This window comes from Ostrea edulis, chromosome 3 (genome assembly GCF_947568905.1).
Source record: "Ostrea edulis chromosome 3, xbOstEdul1.1, whole genome shotgun sequence".
Taxonomy (NCBI): Eukaryota; Metazoa; Mollusca; class Bivalvia; order Ostreida; family Ostreidae; genus Ostrea; species Ostrea edulis.
In genome coordinates, this window is record NC_079166.1 from 31,842,381 (window position 1) to 31,862,302 (window position 19,922).

Sequence of the window (19,922 nt, forward strand, 5' to 3'; positions counted from 1 at the left end):
AAGCCAGTACAAAATATGTGGAAGAAATTAAATGAATTTTACATACGAAATCGGCATCCGCTTCCCCAACATACTTAGAAATGAACGGTGAATATGTTACATATACTAGAGACATGGAGAATCTTTTCAATTACTTCTTTTGCAGCATTGGACACAGAGTTACAAAGACATTTGATAATTCACTACCTGAAATTGAACAGTTAATGCCTAGAGAGGTCTTTTAGCATTCCATATACATGTATTTCTGTTGATTTTGCCAAAATAAAATAAGAGCTATGTCACATTCGATGTCTACCGGGTTAGATGCTCTTTCTGTAAAGTTGTTAAAACATGCCCAGATATGATTATCGAAATTTTAACATATTTGTTAAAGTGGTGAGGTAGCATCCAAATCGAAAAAAGTCAAAATTGCCCCTCCTTTTAAATCTGGTGACAATTGATAAAATTATCGACCATGATGTCTATTTTAGTAATTGTCAGCAATATTGTTGAAAGGCATGTTTGAATTCTATTTACAAGTATTTGGATAAAACAATATTTTTTCTGAACATCAATCCGGCTACAGACCATAGCATTCATGTGAAATGCAACTTCATAACATTATTGATCAAAGGTTAAGTAACATAGACAGAAGTAAATGAACAGGTGTTCTTTTTATTGATCTTAGAACCGGGTAAAGACTTGGACACTGTAAATCACCATGTATTGTTACACAGGTTTTTATCAAATGGTATTTGTCAAAATTCTTTTAAATGGTTTCAGTCCTATCTTAGTGGACGGTTGCTATGTATTAGATGGAAATGTGTTTCATCTTATGAAAAAGATGTTACAATAGCAGTGCCTCAGTGGGTCCAATGTTCTTCATTGAATTTGTTAATGGCTATCCTTAATGTCTAAAGTACCCAGATGTTTCTATATACGCAGATGACACATGCATCCCAGGATGTTTCAAATAAACCTAATGATGTTATCAAACAAACGTTGTACGAAGATCTTTTAAACTCTATGAAATACATGGAAAATCATAAACTTACGATGGAAACCAGCACACTGAACGCCTGTGTGCGCGTCCATAAACAGCAAATTCGCAATCCAGGTATCAGAAATTCACCATGTTCCGAACATTTTGCAAATTGTGGTCATGGAAATTGCACCATATTTCCATTTTATAAAATGTATAATGACCGCGATTTTTCCAGAGTTACAAGGATGGACTATTCTATAAAATTGTTTAACCCAAAACTTAATAAAAAATAAGTATTTGAAATTGAAACTACAGTTTACCGAACTCTATAATTGATTGTGTGTTGTCTAATATTGTGTGCATTATATCGTTACCGTTGTAACTTATTATGACGTCACAAAGGACAATGACTTACGTCGTGATATGTTGACGTTAATTAGCAATTGCAGTTCATTTTATAACTGTCTGAAGAGACATTAAAGCTGAAAACGCGAACAGTGAAATGTTATTTGAGTAACCAAGGCATTGTAAACAGTATTGTCTTCAATGATTTACCACATGCATGGTGCTTTCACATGCATTGTGTAAATTCAGGGACTTGATAGACATCTTGCATTTTTTTAATGGGGCAAGGGGATGGAAGGCAGCCGGAGAAAAGAGACTTCACAAATGACTAATATTCGTGACTAGTAAATTAAAAAAGCTCTGGGGGTGGAGTCAAAATAAAAAAAAATGTTTACGAACCCTCGATTTCTTTGATCAAGGGCAGGGGTGCGAGAGTTTGAACAAACATTTTCCCCCATTCACTAGCCTACATGTACTACTAACAAAATTGGAGACAGCATTCACACAATATATCTGTATTTGCATATATTCAATATATGCAAATAACGGGAAATAAATATTGTCATATCTCACGTTCTACATGCCTGTTACATGCACCTTGCATGGTATACTAGTCAGATAATTTGTGCAAGTGATTTGGGTTACATGTTCATATTCATGTAATGCATACATTTGTTGTTAATAAAAATTGTGATTACTATGAAAATGCAGCAAGAAATCACATGTATATGATACCCGCCCACAATAAAACCCATAAAATTATGTACCATATTCGAACACCTAAGGTACCATAACGCAGTTCCTATAATAATTGCTTCCACCCCGCTAACCATTACATCATATCCTTCCTACCTTCCCAACATTATTAGTTATATAAATCTTCAAACAACAAGTTGAGTCGTTCACAAATTTTCATCTGCTATACCAGACCTAACTCTACGTTTTCAAATTATTTTCATTTTCATATAATGTAAACAATAACTCAGTAGTCTATGGAAAACTGCATCCGATTAAACGAGCTTTCCATTTACAAATATTACATTTGCGAGGTTTGTTTTTACTATCAAATATTATTTCATTCATGAGGCTTTGCAATACATGTATATTCCATACAGCAATATGAAATCAGCAATGTACAAGTGCACGTGCTCAAGAAAAAAAGAAATGATAGGTACATACATATCGGACGGGCCTTATGAACACGTCAAACAGCATTTGACCTAATGATAGGTTATAATGGCAAACTAGATGGTTATAACGACCATAGAATTTGCGAAATGCTGACTTTAAACGAGACTGTTGAAACCCCTGCACCATTAACTTGTTTGTCAGTAGCCTGCCTCGATTTAAAACCTGATCATACGTGGAACAAGCTCTTGTGTATCGAATCAGTTGAGAGATATAAACACCCTATGCAGGCGATAATGGAATATTGCTACATAAGTATATTGTCTTGGTCTTGACGTATTATTTCAATGATCCTGATTCTCTTTGCAGATCTTTTATTTTATTTTGGTGCGTAACATTTTCTGTAAGGATTACAGAACAACATAAGCAATATCATGAATAAAGCAAAGAAACTGAAAAACTCTAGAAAACATGCACTGCCTATCAATGTGTGCTCTCGTTTCGGTATCACATAACTATGTTTTTAATTACTAGTTGATTAACTTTTAATCAGGAAGATAGACAATTAATGGTACACACAGATATATGTATAATTCACCTAAATAAGTGGTTTACGCCCGACCCCCACCCAACCTACAATCAGATTGTCTCATTTATGCACAAGTGGGGGACATATTGATATTTGTAACTCACAGAAAACCATCCTATTTAACTGTTTATTACCTGACATTATCGGTAAATTATATATTTAGATTAATGTGGTTCAAACTCATTGTTTCTCCGTTCTCAATTGATTATGAGGGGATACTTACTCCTCCTAGACACCTGATCCCACCTATGGTGTGTCCAGGGGTCCGTGTTAGCCCGACTATCTAATTTGTATTGAATTTAGGAGTTATGAGATTGATCACTGTTCGTTATCTTCACCTTTCATTTAAATATTACTACTATTATTCTGTTATGGGTCAGAATATCCTTGATAGCGCAGCAAAATGTTATAACAAAGTTAATTAAATAATTGATAAGATTTATTTATAATTATTGAAAGCAAATCATAACAATAACAAATTACAAACATATGGCAGGTGAACTAAATCCGTAACAAGCTGAATCTATAACCCCCCCCCCCCCCCCCCCCAAAAAGCATTACAAATCAGCTGTTAATATTCCAGTGGAATTCCTAAGCAATCCTAAATCCTAATTCCAGTAACATAATCTAAATTCGTAAAGTGCTTCTTTAACCAGAGCTTAACATCATAAGAATTCACAGTGTATTTATAATAAAAATGAAGCCTCTAGAATATTCAGGAAATACGGTTATGTCATCATTTTACTTAAGAAGTAACCATCGGACTCCAGAACAATCTAGGTCACATGTGTCAATCAAGTGCACGTGTTACACGACAAATCCACTTCTTCCTCTTATTGCATCAGTAGGCAATCTATACAGGTTGCATGTTTATTTTTACCCTGCCATGGGATTGCAACCGAAGGCAAAATAAAGTAGCAACTTCAACTGCTGTCCAGAGGTAGTAAATCGAAAGTGAGGGCAAACGAGACTTTCCGACCCTATTATCACAATATATTGGAGAATTAATTACTAAATGCATAAAAAGACATATTCCATATAAGTTTGATGTACTTTGGAAACATGCGATATGTCCTTTAAGTTAAAACAGCAAATTTCATGTTTACATAAAGAGTATTTCATTGATCTTATTGTTTGAATAAGTATACTGTTTAAGTTCATGGTCTTCTATGAAAACAAAAATGTACAGGAAGAGAAATCCGGTCAATTTGACTGCGGAATTGGGCAAACTGAATTGTGAAATGAATGAATTACATAACCAACATGTAAAGTATGTAGTATACTGCCTGTGGATGGGCGAGTCAAGGGGTGCACTTTTGGATGTGTAGCAAGCTCGGCAGCGGTAGGGAGCGCTAAGGCGTAATGATGGTAAGGAAAAAACGGATTCCATGTCTCCGAAGCATCAAACCCTCTCATTACGGGGGAAGCTTTGTGCTGGGTACTTCGCCAATTATAGCTGCGATTAGTCGCTGATCCAATAGCTGAGCTATCTACACTTGTAGAAGGGATCTCTATCTTTGATTTTCTTGGCTTTCTGTGGGCAAAATTATGATCAGTGGCCTATTTCTCCATACGTGTAGATGAGTTAGTTGTTAGTTCCTTCCTTGGCTGGTGACAGTTGCTTCGTTCCTATGGGTCTGGCTGCTGCGATTACCTCCAGTTTTTGTAAGGGAGATTTTGCGATCATCTCAAAGCATTTTAGACCGGGATTGTGAACAAAATAAATATCTCAACCAATGAGATCACTACTTGGGTAGATAATCCGTGATCTGCACCATCTTCAGCTGGAGGGTCTCCGTGGCCGAGTGGTTAAATCATCGCGCTCAAAATCACACAGCCTCTCACCTCTAGTCGGCGCGGGTTCGAATCCTGCTCGCGCGGTAAGTGAAACAGTTTCCCAGTTTACTTTGGGAAGGTAGGTGGTCTCTTCCCAGGTACATTGTATCTTGCTTATTTACTTGTTATTGTAATCCGGAAGTGACATGCCCTACAAATTACGTTCAACGCGCGATAAAAGTCAGAGTGGATCCGTATCTCGAAAGTCCCGTATTGGGATCTGGCTCAATTGAATCTGAGACGCATATCTACCTCATTAGGCAGATGTATCTTTTACCGAAAACAATTCAGATGTAATCGATCCATCAATATGATTCAATTACTCTTGTCTATTTTCTCGTGATGTTTACTCAACCCCACATCCTTAGAATCATTTGGAATGACTGGGTTGAGTAGGAGTGCATTGATATTTATTCTATTGCTCACTACATGTACACTATGTTCAATAAAATACCTAAGTACGAAGCAGATGTGGTGTCTTTTATTTCTAGTTCATTGGGATATATTGAATATATATATATATATATATATGAGAAGAATGCAAGCGTGAAAGTTCTGAAATAATAGTATAAGTCCCTCATAAATTTTAAGAAAATGAAGATTGGACAAATAAATTGAGGCACTCACATAGTTGAGGACTCTAATCGCCTACTCTTTCAAAATCGACGATGCGTGCCTGGTTATTACATTTTGCGTTGCCACACATGTATATTGGTTGTATAGTGTATAACTGCAATCATTACCAAGTCTTCCTTCATTTGCACGGTGCAAGGAATGGTAAACCATTTTAAATTTATCAAAATGCATAATGACCAAAGATTGTTTTGATTGATTGTATCTTGTTTAACATCTCTCTCGAGAATTTTTCATTTATATGAAGACGTCACCAAGACCGGTGAAAGGCTTCAAATTTAGGCCTTTGCTCGGCCCATACGGCCATTGAGCAGTGAGGGTTCTTTAGCGAGGCACACCCACTGTTACACGGGGCATCCGTTTTTAAGGTTATGTCCGACCTGTGACATTCACACCTGATACCGAGCGTTTGGCGATGTAACTGTATGTCGAGGCCGGGATTCGAACCCCGGCCTTCCGCATGCGAGGCGAACGCTCTATACCTAGGACACCGCGGCGGTTAAAGATAGGTTTTAAACGTAGAATGAAACTCTTCATTCACGAATACTGTTGTATAAATATTCAGAAGAATCGCATGCATTAGGGGCAATCCAGATAACGGAAGTCGCCCGATCAGAGTCCTCTACCGAAGAATTATTACCTGACGTCACGGCATTACTAAGGTCATTCGATACCGTGCGAACAATATGAAAAATGAAAACTAACACCACAAGTTCGGGTTCTTGATACCTTGCATGAAAAAGAAATATATTGCATTCTTATTAGTGTTTATAACGAGGAAAAATTATCAAACAATTGCAAGTACATTGTAAATCATCTGACAACTACGTGGTAAACAATCTATAAATATTGTCTGACGTCAGAATATCAGATGGAGATCTGGGGGATATCATTCATTTAACAAAGGTGTTTCATGATGCATGTAAAATTTGTTTAAGGAGGAAAACAGTTCATTCCTAAAATGAAAGTTCATTCTATTTATGCATAATTATTCTTGTATACAACTAAAAATTCCGTTTCCTGTGCTGATAACTTGCAAAGATGATTAAACAATCGTATGTACATCGTAAATAATGAACCATTCCATGAGAATTACGTACCAGATGAGAGGCCGTGTGGTCAAAGATTGGACAATCTCATTCATTCAATACGGGAGTTTTGTGACACATGCGTATAAAAAACTTGAAAATAGGAAAACAGTCTGCGTCTTAAATGAAAGTGTTTCTTATTTATACACCGTTCTTTTCTTATATAGAATTAAATATTCAATTTCTTATAATGTTACACAAATACACAATGTGAAGATTTGAACTGATTGTCCCCTATCTGGATGAGATCATTCATGGCATGAAAGCTAAAGAGGTGGTAGAGGTAAAGCAAGTTTCTTTCAAGTCACGGGGAAGTCAGGCAATAATGCATCTGTTTCCCACGTTAGAAACTGGCTGTAGATTTCCCTATGATTACATATCGTTGCTCCTCGCTCGGATATGTTTATTATTACGTGATGGTCAAAATGTATTGATTTTCACAAGCAATACCCTACAGATAAATATTGGGGAAATACGGGGTTATCACTTAAGCAAGAATATGCGTCCTAGACGCAGAGCATTGATTTAGGACGCAAGGGTGTCTAGGACGTGAGCATAAATCAGATTAAAATCCAATTTTTCTCGAAGCTCTGTTATTTGTGCATCAATTCAAAAAAGCACAAATGGAAAAATCCAGGTGTCATGTTACGCTCTGGTGAACCGAGATACCACAAAAAGAGGAAAGTATCAGGTTGTGTTCATTTTGTCATAGTGAATTAACTGTTGACATGTTTGAGAAATAATACAAAATATTTAAGAAATGAAGAAAAACATATAACATACGTATATTGCTTGACTGAAATGTTTGAAGTGTTTATTAAAATGTTAGTATTTTTATGACAAATTATGTGTATTGAGAAAATATGGGAACCTGTTAAAATAACAAAAAGACAAATTTGAGATTTACCGAAGAATCTGAATGTTAAACACAGTATGTTGAGGAGAATCTTAAAATATTTCAAAGAATGTCTTGAAATATCAGAACCTACGTAATGCAATAAATGTGAGATTCAAAGTAGAAACATATTTTGAGAAAAAATATTTGAATTTTATCAGAATTTGTAATAAATCTAAGATATATAGAAAATATGACAAATTAAAATATGTACAAGATATTCTTGGAAATCATTATTTGAAAAAATATTAAAGGTTTATTTTAAGAAAATGTGAAAAATGTAACACGCACATGTTGATGAGTGTTCTTTTCCTTTTTCGAAATTGCATATCACAAACAATCACTGTAGTGCATATTAGTAAATCCATGTACATATACGTCAGTCTCTTTTATTATGTCAATTTTGAAGTTATAATTGCATTTTTGTATAATTATGTGTTTCCATGCATGTGTTTATGAAACTTGTAGAAGATTAAAGTATGATGCATGTATGTGATAGCTGTGTTTCTGTGTACCATATGAACTTAAAAGGGGGCATGGACACGATTTGAGCTGAACATTTTCAAATTTTATTTTTACAGTTTTAATCTTCAGAATGCTTAACTAATGTATTTCTAATGGTCAGCAAAATTGTGAATGTCAATTGTCGAGGTAAATGGGAGATACAGGGCTCACAATTATTTGTTATGTAAACAAGGCTTGTGTTATGTTTTTGTTTATATAGGGTAAGTATATAAGTAAAAGTTTGTTTTAAAGCAGAGGTTTTTTCAATAAACAAATTAATTCTGAACACATTCAAATATTTTGTAGTGTTTGGGACATCTCATTTTGTTTTAAACATGCTATTTTCTATTACGCAATCTATATGTAAACACACATATGACACGAGTCTTGTTAACATAACAAGGAATTGTGAGTACTCTATCTTACATTGAAGAGACATTATTTGTCGAATTGCGCATCTGGTGCATCAAAATTGGTACCGTATAAGTTTTACATTGCAACTCAACAACAGATACTCAAAATTTTGGTTGACCATTAGAAATGCTTTAGTTAAGTTTTGTAAAAAAAAAAAAATATGGAAGAATAAAATTGTAAAATTTTCTGCTCAAATCGTGTCCATGCCATCTTAAGTATTTTGTTGAATTTTACAGGATAATGCTTTTGGATGTTGTTGGTATATTCTCTTTCGATTGTAACATGAACAGTACAACTTTCATGTTAACAAATGAGTTCTTTCCACTTTTGTTCAAAACCAGAATTCACTTTTTAACAAGTATTTTGACCATCTCCTTTTTGCTTGGATTCATATTTTGGTAACCTGATTTTGAATTGAAATCAACATCATTAATAATTACAAAAATATTAAGTCTACTTTCATATTTTAATTGCTACTGGTAATTATTCACTAAACACTGTAGTATAAGTCATAAAGATGCATACGTGTGTACATCTAAATAATTTCCGGAAAAAGGTGTAAAATGTTTCATATTCCTTAATTATCATGACGTTGTGTTTTGACATGAATATTTGTAGCACTTGCGTTTTGGTATATGTGAGTAATATGTGTATTTTCCTTTCTGTTGTTTTTGTTCAGTTCTTTGTCCCTTCTTCACTTCCTTGCTTAACAAATATCAAACTATAGATTAATCAATGTTTCATTCATCAATAAACTAGAACATATCAGTTAGATAGTTATTAGTTGTGAACATCATATCTGTTAGAAAAAATCAATTGCATAGTCATGTAGAAAAGGAAGACCTTTACTAAATTTGTAAATTTCATGATCTTCAGGATAGTGGTTCTGACTGCAGAGTGGGACCAAATTTGGTAGCTAGTTATTATGTGTAAAACGTTTCAATAGCATCTTCTTTAACGCTATTGATGCCAAAATGAAGACAAAAAGAGCTATTTAAAAGGAGCAGGAACCCCTTTACCAAATTGTAAATTTCATGATCCCAAGGGTAGAGTTTTGGTTCGCGTGAAAGATGTAAATAAATAGCAACGCGGTATTGCACTTGTGTAAATTTTATAGCAGGCATATGTATTGGGAGTGGGGGTGACAATTTGTGCATTTTTCTTTTTATAGTGTTTCAACATCATAATGGAGCATATGGTATACACGTATTTGAAACACTTTTTGATTCGCTGTTTGCATACAGTACAGTGAGGAATGTACCAGACAGTTCCATAAATCACTGTGTTGGGGAGGGAAGTTTTATCTGCAGGAAGTGGTTCATTAGTGTGAAAAAATATTACAAATAAATATTTATTCTGAAATATGTTCCACTGCTATATGATTCAACAGTACCGAGTACGGTTATTAAATGTGTTGTGTGTCTGAAAACGACAATAAAAATTCACATAAAAAAGCTAGAAAGTAAACGTTTTGCTGTTATGAAAACCAATTAGACAAAGAAATTGAAAAAAAAAAATTTTTTTAAAATGAATCAATAATCATTTTAGATATACCAAGCAAGTTTGTAAATAGGTACACAGTTAACTCATCCAAGCTATAGTATCAGATAGGTTAATTCTGATTATAAATCATTTGTTATCTGTTGTGCATTTATTATAAATGTTGATAGGTCAATATCTTCTCTGGAATAATGAGACATATTTCAACCCAACTTGGTACTAAGATTATATGAGTAAGGACAATGTGAAGATATCGAACAGTGATCAATCTCATTACTATAAAGAATACAAAATTGAGAGTTTGGCAAATACGGACCCCTGGATATACCGGAGGTGGGATCAGGCATCTAGGAGGAGTAAGTATCCCCTGTTGACCGGCCACACGCGCTGTGAGCAATATACCTTGATCAGGTAAACGGAGTAATCCGTAGTCAGAATCACTTTGTAAAAAACAGTCTATTTGGAAACTATATCGTTATAACGAGCACATGATTTGTGAAATATTGACTTTAAACGAGACTATTGAAACCCTTGCACCATCTTGTTTGTCAGTAGCCAGCCTCGATTTCAAAACTGACCATATGCAGAACAAGCCCTTGCGTATCAAATCAGTTGAGAGATATAAAAACCATATGCAGGTGATAATGGAATATTGTTGCATAAATAATGGGAAGTTGACAATAGAGAAGCTGAAATCATCCCATTTGTCAGTAAGTTGAGTTGTTAGTTTGCCGTTAATATCTATTTTTGATAAAATATCTAAGCACGAAGCAGATGTGGAGGACTCTGGGGTATCTTTTATTTCGAGTTCTCAGTGATATATCGAATCGACATATGAATGAAAATATGTATTGTTAATAGATACATATCAATGTCGAGTTGAAGGCCACAGCAAGAGATTTTCATTTTAAACATCTTCCATGCACGCCATATAACTTGAATATGAATAATCTGTTTGCCGTTACATGCAAGTCAATATTAAACGTTGTAAAATGGTTGCAGCAATAAAGTAAATAATTAACTAAAGGTCAAAGAATGTTTTCAAATGAACATATTGGGAAAAGAAAGAAATATAAATCTATATGAAGATGCTATTTACCTTTCTCTGGGGATGGAAGTATTGTACTCGCAGAATAAAAGCTTTTAACTCTCTCATTGGGTATTTTGTCAGCCAAACGTATAGGGTCTAGTTTCTCCTGATGACACCAATCTCGTACAACGTTCCTAATGTTCTTTACCGACACACAGTTAGGGGGAAGAATATCTGTATTGAATAAGATACTAGCTAGTAGTTTGTATGAATTGATAATTGTATCCAAGATATAATCTTGTCAAGCGTATGTACAAAAATATACCACAAGCCTTGTTTACATAACGAGGAATTGTAACTCAACAACTGTCATTAATTTTTTTTCTGACTATTAGAACTACCTTAGTTAAGCATTGGATAAATTAAAGATGTGGAATAATTTGTAATTTTTCAATTCAAAGCGGGTACATGCCCCTTTATGCAATATAGTGTACAACCACTATCGTCAACAAATCATAATGACAGGTATAATTTTTGCCAAACGTACAAAGCATGGAAAGGTAGCAATACCAGTGGTTAAGATTTTAATTAGATATCCAAGTTGATGGAGATTGATATTCCTTCCCCGTTTATAATATGATGATGATATCAAACAATTATATAATCTTCATATGATTTCAAAGCATATATGTACATGTAGGTAAACTTCAGTTAAAAAAAGCTCTCTTTGTCATTAAGGAAATGCCAATAACGACTCCCTAAGCTTTTTTACAAGCTAAACTTTTTATCCATATAACTGCTTTCATTTCAGCCCCATTCTACCTCTCAAAGATATCAGATGTATTCCAGTACAGCAAATAGAAGACTATATTTTGAAAATTATAAATAATATTTAAACCTCAAAGAATATCTAAGTTTTGTGTACAGGAAAAAGTATCTATTCGAATTGTATGATAGTGCTTCATTTCCCCATAACAAGCAGTATCTGTAAGATGAATTTGCTCAATTTGTAGTAATTCATTTATAAGATTTTTTTCTCGCACGGCTGTTTGATTTAAATCAAAAACAAATATTAGTTGCTATCCTCTACTAAAACACAAGATTAACTACTAAATCTTTTAGAAAAACTGGGCTAATTTTGTGAATGATTTTAAAAGTTTCCAGAGCTATTCGCGGTTGCTTTGCTCAGTTCAGCGCAAAAGTGCCTTGGCAATGGACAATAACTAAAATTGGATCTAATTAATAATGGTATATTGTTAAGCCTAATTTGCTTAGAAGTTTGCCAATCGTTTTAAGAATATTTAATTGCATTGTTGTCGTTTTGCATATATTGGTGATATGTATGTTGAAAGAAAGCTTAGCTTAAAATCAATATTAATACCCAATTGTTTTACCTCATCATCACAAGAAATTTTGATTCTATGAAAGGCGAAGATAATAAACAGTGATCAATCTCATAACTCCTATATGAAATTCAAAATAGAGAGTTGGATAAACACGGACCCCTGGTTATACCAGATGTGGGAGCAGGCCTGTAGGAGGAGTAAGTATCCCCTGTCGACCGGTCACACCCGCAGTGAACCCTATATCTTGTTCATGTAAACGGATTTATCCGTAGTCAAAATCAGTGTACCAAGGACGGCCTAACAATCGGTATGAAACATGTCAGACAGCAGTTGACCCAATGATAGATTGCATTGGCAAATTAGTTCTTTATAACGACCATAAAATTTTCGAAATACTGAATTTAAACGAGACTGTTGAAACCCATGCACCATCACCTTGATTGTCATTAGCCTCTCTCGATTTCAAAACCTGACCATACGCAGAACAAGCTCTTGCGTATCGAATAAGTTGAGAGATATACAAACACCGCATGTAAGTGATAATGGAAGATTGCTACATAAATATGGGAAGTTGACAATGGAAAAGTTGAAATCTATGTATGAAGCAGAAGTGTATGGAATCCGGATAGGGCCACGTAGTTCACTATCGCACCATCGCACCATCGAGGTTTGGGTCGATGGTGCAATGCCGCGATAATGCGATGACGATGGCGCGATGGTGCGATAACGATGACGCGATGGTGCGATAGCGCGATGACGATGGTAAGGTGGCACGATAATGTGATAACAATGGCGCGATAGTGCGATGGAGCGATTATGCGATAACGCGATGGTACGATGGCGATGATGCGATAACGCGATACCGTTATTGTGCCATCGCGCCATCGGTATCGCGTTATCGCATCATCGCCATCGTACCATAGCGTCATCGTAGTATTGCTCCATCGCACTATCGCACAATCGTTATCGCATTATTGCGCCATCTTACCATCGTCATCGCGCTATCGTACCATCGCGTCATCGTCATCGTGCCATCGTATTATCGCGGCATCGCACCATCGACCCAAACCTCGATGGTGCGATGGTGCGATAGTGAACTACGTGGCTCTATCCGGATTCCATAGAAGTGGCACACTATGTGGTATCTTTTATTTTGAGTTCATAGGGATATATCGATTCGACATATGAATGAAAATTATTATTGTTAATAGATAATACGTCATCGATATATCTAACTATCGAAATTAAGGACACAGCAGAATTGATTTCTTCTCAGGTAAAATTGTTCTAATAAATTCTGTTTTGTAAGAAAATAACAAGACGCCCATGGACCACATCGCTCACCTGAGCAGCAAATTCTATCAATAAACAAGCTTTGGCAAACTGTCATTATGCATGCAGTTTGGTTCAGAAAAAACGTTTCAAAGGTAACGATTAAAAATTCATAAATTAATAAACTTAATAATAAAACTTGACTACAAATTCATTAAATATCACACGCCCTTGTAGACGGGTATGGCCTTTAATATTAACACATTTCATCTAAGTAGGCTTTGTGCCATTTAGTTTGTCTTTCACATATAAAATTTTGATCCCCTATTGTGGACCCACCCTAATCCCAGGGATAATGTTTTTATATGCTTAATTATCGACTTTGTCAGGAAGTTTTGTTTGTAAAATTAAGCTTTTCTGGGCCAGTGGTTCTTGAAAAGATTTTTAAATGACTCCACTTTATTTTTTGCATTTTTTTTGTGATTATCTCCCTTTCGAAGAGGGCATGGCTCTTCATTTAACCAAACTTGAATTCCCTTCACCTAAGGATGATTTGTATCAAGCTTAAGTTTGATTGAAATTGGTCGAGTAGTTCTGGAGAAGAAGTTATTCCATGTATCAGCATGTAAAATTTTGATCCCCTAATGTGGCCCCACTCAACCCTCGGGGGGCCTTGATCTGAACAACTTTGAATATACTCTCTCAAATCTGCTCTCTTATAGCCAGGTGGTTCTTCGGAAGAATTCTAAAGATTTCCCTTATAAAATTACATGTAAAACTTTGATTCCATAATGTGCCCCCAACCTACCATTCGGGATCATGGTTTGTTTTGTTTTTTAAAAATGTGTACTATGTTTGAAAGCTTTAATGTAATTTAAGCATGTCTGGTTCTTTAGAAGATTTTTAAATGACTCCACCATATTTTTTAATATTTGTAATTATCTCCCCTTTGAGGAAGACATGGCCCTTCATTTGAACAAGCTTGAATTGCCTTCACCTAAGGACAATTTGTATCTAGTTTGATTGAATATGGCCCAGAAATTCTGGATGAGAAGATTTTCCTATAATTATATCCTTTTCCTTTTAGCTCTTACAAGTTTTTAGTCATTTCGAATTTCCAAAATTTGGGCTTGAGCATCACTAAAGAGACATTATTTGTCGAAATGCGCATCTGGTGCATCAAAATTGGTACCGTGTAAGTTTTATATCTGCATGTAAAACTTCGATCCCCTATTGTTGCTCCACCTTAGCGTCAGGGGCCATGATCTGAACTTTAAATGAATTCTATGAAACGTGAAGATAACGAACAGTGATCGATCTCATAGATCCCATAAGCAATACAAAATAGGTAATTGGGCAAACACGGACCCCTGGACAAACCAGAGGTGGGATCAGGTGCCTAGGAGGAATAAGCATCCCCTGTCGACCAGTCACACCCACAGGGGCTAAGCCCGTTTTCGGTCCGAACTCTGCGATACCATAGATATAGAAAGGGGTCTAACTCTGACACAGATAAAAAAAAAACAACTAACCACTCACTTAAAATACCTAAAAGTCTTAACCTACGTATGTTCTGCGTAATTTGTCGTTTGCATAGATTAATGTTTTTAACTATTTGCATGCCACATTGCAAGCCACAGGTTTTTACAATAACAAAAATATACATCATCGTTCTGTCGATTTCTCTTGTTTATGTTTACTAGGACATTTACCGGTCCAGGTCACGGAGTCGTTTCTCGCGTATGGCAGCAGCGAAATTCAGACTAGTGTGGAAGATTTCGGACCTGTCAATTACAATTTCACATCAATTATACGCTCGTGTCATGAGGTTAGTACCTTAAGGCGCGAGTATTGAAATTGACATGGAATGTCGTGTGTATTTCAAATCTTAAAGAATGTATACCGTCATTTTTTATTTCAAATGTACAAATACAAGTAATCAGTGTGAAGCTTGTGGGGTATGTGAGTGGTTAACTACATTGGAAAAGATAATTCCTGTATAACGACGAGTATTTCATATTGTTAGAGGGGACCTCTAATAAAAGGAAATTAAGGGATTCCATGAGACTTTATGACTTATCTTTCAAATAAAGTTAAACATCTGTTGAATTTTTAAACTGATTCTTTCATTTGGTGGAAGGCATGCACATGTATGTTTTGTGTTACACCTTTGTGTGCTAATACAAAGTTTTGATTTTTCGTAATTAATTGAACAGAATAAATCAATTCACTTCTTTAGAATATACAGTTGAAGCTGGTAAAATACGGGTTAGACCAGGGAGCTACAGATCCACCCGTTATAAAATCTTCGATTAATGGCTGAGCAAATTTTGCGCACGGTTGACTCCGTAAATCGCTGTATTCTTGCATTGCCTTTTCAAAACAAAATTTAAAAAATCTCTAACATTCTTCCCCACTATACTTGTGTCCAAACACACCTCCATACATTCATTAAATCCTCATATGAGCCGAACACTCACAGCTTCAAATTATTTCGTTTGTTGACGTAGCTAGCCATGTTCGGTACGCAGTGAATAGGAATTCCTGTTCATTTCCATAATCGTGCTCTTCTCTTTGTGATCATATATCCCCATAAATATTTGAAGGTCACCTGAGTCACTGGGGTGACTTACTGGAATTAGTTAGCGTCAATCAGCGTTAACAGTAGAACCCTTTTAACGTTTTCTTGATAACTACCTTTTTCCATTATTTTAAATTTGCTATGAAGAATATTTGGCGATATATTATAAATTTCGGGCTGGGAGGTATATTACAAATTCCAGGACTCCTAAGTCCTAAGGAGGCTTTAAGAGTGGAGCAAAAACAACCAAAAATTGACTAATTTTCAAAATTCTTTCTCTCTGCAGATTCACATCTGTAAGAAAATCTAAATGCATAGACCTCTAAAGCAGGAAGGCCTCTACCCAAACTGTATATTTCATGGTAAGCGGTAAATGTAGTACGGCCGAAACCCGAATGCCGAAAGTCCCGGATAGCGATTTTTTCGATATTTCTCTTTTAATGCTGCATGTAATAACACACAATTTGCATAGGTTACTCTTTGTAACCTAGTTACATAAAAATATATATATATAATTCTGAGAATTCTTCTACCAAAGTAGTAAACCAGAGTGTTAACCTGCCAAAAAGCGGTAAATCTAGTACGTTTTATAAATGTCGGAACGCAAACACGGTCGAAGTTTCCACAACCCCTTTGTAAATACTGGGTTCTAAGTAATCCAATTCATGCAAAAATATTGATTAAGACTACATTTTATGTTTCTATGATATTTCCACAACACAGAATAATAAAATCTGCTGTATTTTGTGACCGTGATATTGTTTTAATCGGAACAAGTAAGTCCCCTTAGTTTAGTAAATTCGTACCTAAACAGCGTACGTGTACATATAAAACGATAGTTGGGGATGTCTGTCGGTAATTAGTAATGATTATAAAATTAATCATAGATTCCGTTGACCAGAGGAGCTCTGGCCACGCGAAGGTTCCCCATTCTCCATTCACCAAAGAGTCATGTTATTTTGAATAACCCCGAAAGTAAAGAAACTATACTAATAATGTAACCCAAGTAGTGTGCTTTTACAATATTTTATCTTTTTGATTAAAAAATAAAAAGGAATTGTGATAACACAGTCTTTAATCGTCTTGATGATGAAATGATAATGTTAAAGTTTGTCGCTTCTCTTCAATAAATTACATATAAATTACATAATAATTACATGTATGACTACTTTAACTCACACTTCGTATGCATTAGTAACCTACACTGCATCAAAATAATGATTGAATTATAAAATAATTCAGTTAATTCAATAATTAATATGCTTCGACAACTAAAGTTTAAAAAGAAACACACTATTTATAGTGCATATCAAAGTGGATTGAAATATTGCAAAAGAGTACGTGCACTACACATGTATAATTACAAATGATATGTAGGGTGACAATAAACTGCGCATATAAATGCACCATATATGCAAGTGCGATTTATGTAGGTTACCTTAGATATTTAGAACTCAGTCTGATTCAATATTGTCTATGTTTAATACTAAAACGCAGACTTTCGGTAGATCGCATGATCAGCGACCGTGTTCAGGTTTCGGCATTCACAAAACGTACTAGATTTAGTATCTGAAAACTCTGGTTCAGTAACTTCTTTATGGAATTCCCAGAAAAAGGTATATGATTCTTGTTTAATAGGTCACAAACAGTTATCACAATAAATTTGATGTCCTTATATACACTATTAAGAGAGCAATCATGCAAAAATCGTTATCTGGGACTTTCGGCTTCCGGCCGTACTACATTTACCGCTTACCATATTTCATGATCTCCGGGATAGAGGTTCTAACCCCCAGAGCAGGGCCAAAGTTGATATAAAATGTAGTGTTTATGTGCAAAGCATTAGAATGACATGGGCCTCTTGTTAGTTAAATGTTTTGATGAAATAATTGCAGTTCGGTGAAAAAAGAATTATTTAAATAAAAAAAATTGTTTAAATAAATGTAAATATTGAATTGGATTGAATGAGATTGATCACTGCTCGTTATATTCACCTCTCATTCACGGCTTTTATTAGTCTGCAACCCCCCATCCCATCCAAACTTCTAGTTAAATGTCAGTATTAAAAACGGATTAATCGGAGGTAGGGACCAGACTAATAGACTTTCATTCAAGAGCGTATTCTTCGTCCAGTATTCGTGTTTATTATAAATGATGACCGAATACGAACTTCTTATTGGATACAATGAATACATATAAAAATCAACGGGGTTCGAATTGACTGCTACTTAATATGGCTACCTCAAAAAAAAAGAAATCATTTGAAGCTGTGAGTTTTCGGTTAAAATGGGGATTTAATGACCGTAACGGTATACATGTACTAGTATATACATGTACCAATAATTCGATATGTCATATATTTAACCATATCGTGCTTCCATACAATACGTAGGTTTAAATTTCCAAGTCAGTCGTTGACTGTGAAAGTCAGCCCTTCTCGCAAAAGTCCAGTGATCACGAATGTTACAAGTTTTTACAGAACATTTTAAAATCGAGCACATGGAATCTGAAAAGGAATCATCCAAAATATATCTTAAAGAAACATAACAGTCTTTAATTTGGGTATAAGATTTTTTGTTTCTGTACCAAAGTTGACAATTTGACGATTGTATATGCATGTAGGACGAATCTCTGATATCTTGAAAGATAATCCGAGGTACACCAATCGATCTGTTGGAGCCTGTGTCCCTTGTAGACGCCACAGAGTGACACCTTTTTATACTAGGCGATGCGACGGCCAGTATTGTCTCGTTACTGTTTGCATTAATGAAGGAACACATATCAAGCGAGAACAATCCTCGGGGACAGACTGATGCAAGATCGATGGTTAAATGAAAGGTGAAGATAACGATCAGTGATAAATTCCATAAGCAATACAAAATAGATAGTTGGACAAACACGGGCCCCTGGACACACCAGAGGTTGGAGCAGGTGCCTAGGATGAGTAAGCATCCCCTGTCGACCCGTCACAATCAAAATCAGTGTACCACGAACGGTCTAACAATCGGTATGAAACACGTCATACAGCATTTGATAGGTCTATATCACGAAGCTTTCAGGTAAATCTCCACTATTCTGGCCCAGTGGTTCTTGAGAGGATTTTTACAGATTTTCTTTATATTTTCGCATTTTTTAATTTGACTCCCTATTGTGGCCCCAACATACCCCCGGGGTCATGATTTTGACAAACCTAAATGTGCATTATGTCAGGAAGCTTTCATGTAAGTTTCAGCTTTCCTGGCCCAATGATTTTTCAGAAGATTTTTGCATTTTTGTGATTATCTCCCCTTTGAAATATACGTGGTCCTTCATTTGAACAAACTCGAATCCCCTTTACCTAAGGTTGCGTTGTGCCAAGGTTAGTTGAAATTAACCCAGTCGTTATGGAGAAGAAGATGAATATGCAAAAATTTACGACAACAGCAACGACGACAACGACAGACAACGGAAAGTTTTGACCACGAAAGCTCATTCGGCTCAAGTGAGCTAAAACAGGTCTGCTAACAAAGGAGCACAATTTGTGCCCATGGGAATTTCAACAGACTGGTGAAAGACATGATCACCAACGACTTCGAATATATTGTCAGTGAGAAACTCCAGCATATTTTTTATTTCAACTTCAGAGTACTTGTGCGTGGAATCAGAGTGGTGTTTAACAAAGTAATGTTTTGAAGCATTGCTCATTAGATATGAATATATCCGTTTTCCATTTATGTTGAAGCAACTGTTTATGATATTAAAAAGGTCTAGTCTTTAATTTATCGTGAGGAATGTTCGTGTAAAGTGTTGAAAAGGCA

The 19,922-nt window shown here is 35.4% G+C and overlaps 2 protein-coding genes across 3 annotated transcripts in view; one reads left to right on the top strand and one right to left on the bottom strand.

The window, feature by feature from the left end:
- LOC125677887 (uncharacterized) overlaps positions 1 to 19,922 on the top strand; it is a 534,764-nt gene that overhangs the window by 471,612 nt on the left and 43,230 nt on the right. The gene's annotated exons all lie outside the window — the stretch shown is intronic.
- Positions 1 to 19,922, bottom strand: part of LOC125676855 (uncharacterized) — an 87,671-nt gene that overhangs the window by 37,257 nt on the left and 30,492 nt on the right. For both annotated transcript variants that reach the window (XM_056160458.1, XM_056160459.1), the window contains exon 5: positions 10,996 to 11,160. In XM_056160458.1, coding sequence (XP_056016433.1) covers positions 10,996 to 11,160 — 165 coding nt within the window. The remainder of the gene's footprint in view (positions 1 to 10,995; positions 11,161 to 19,922) is intronic.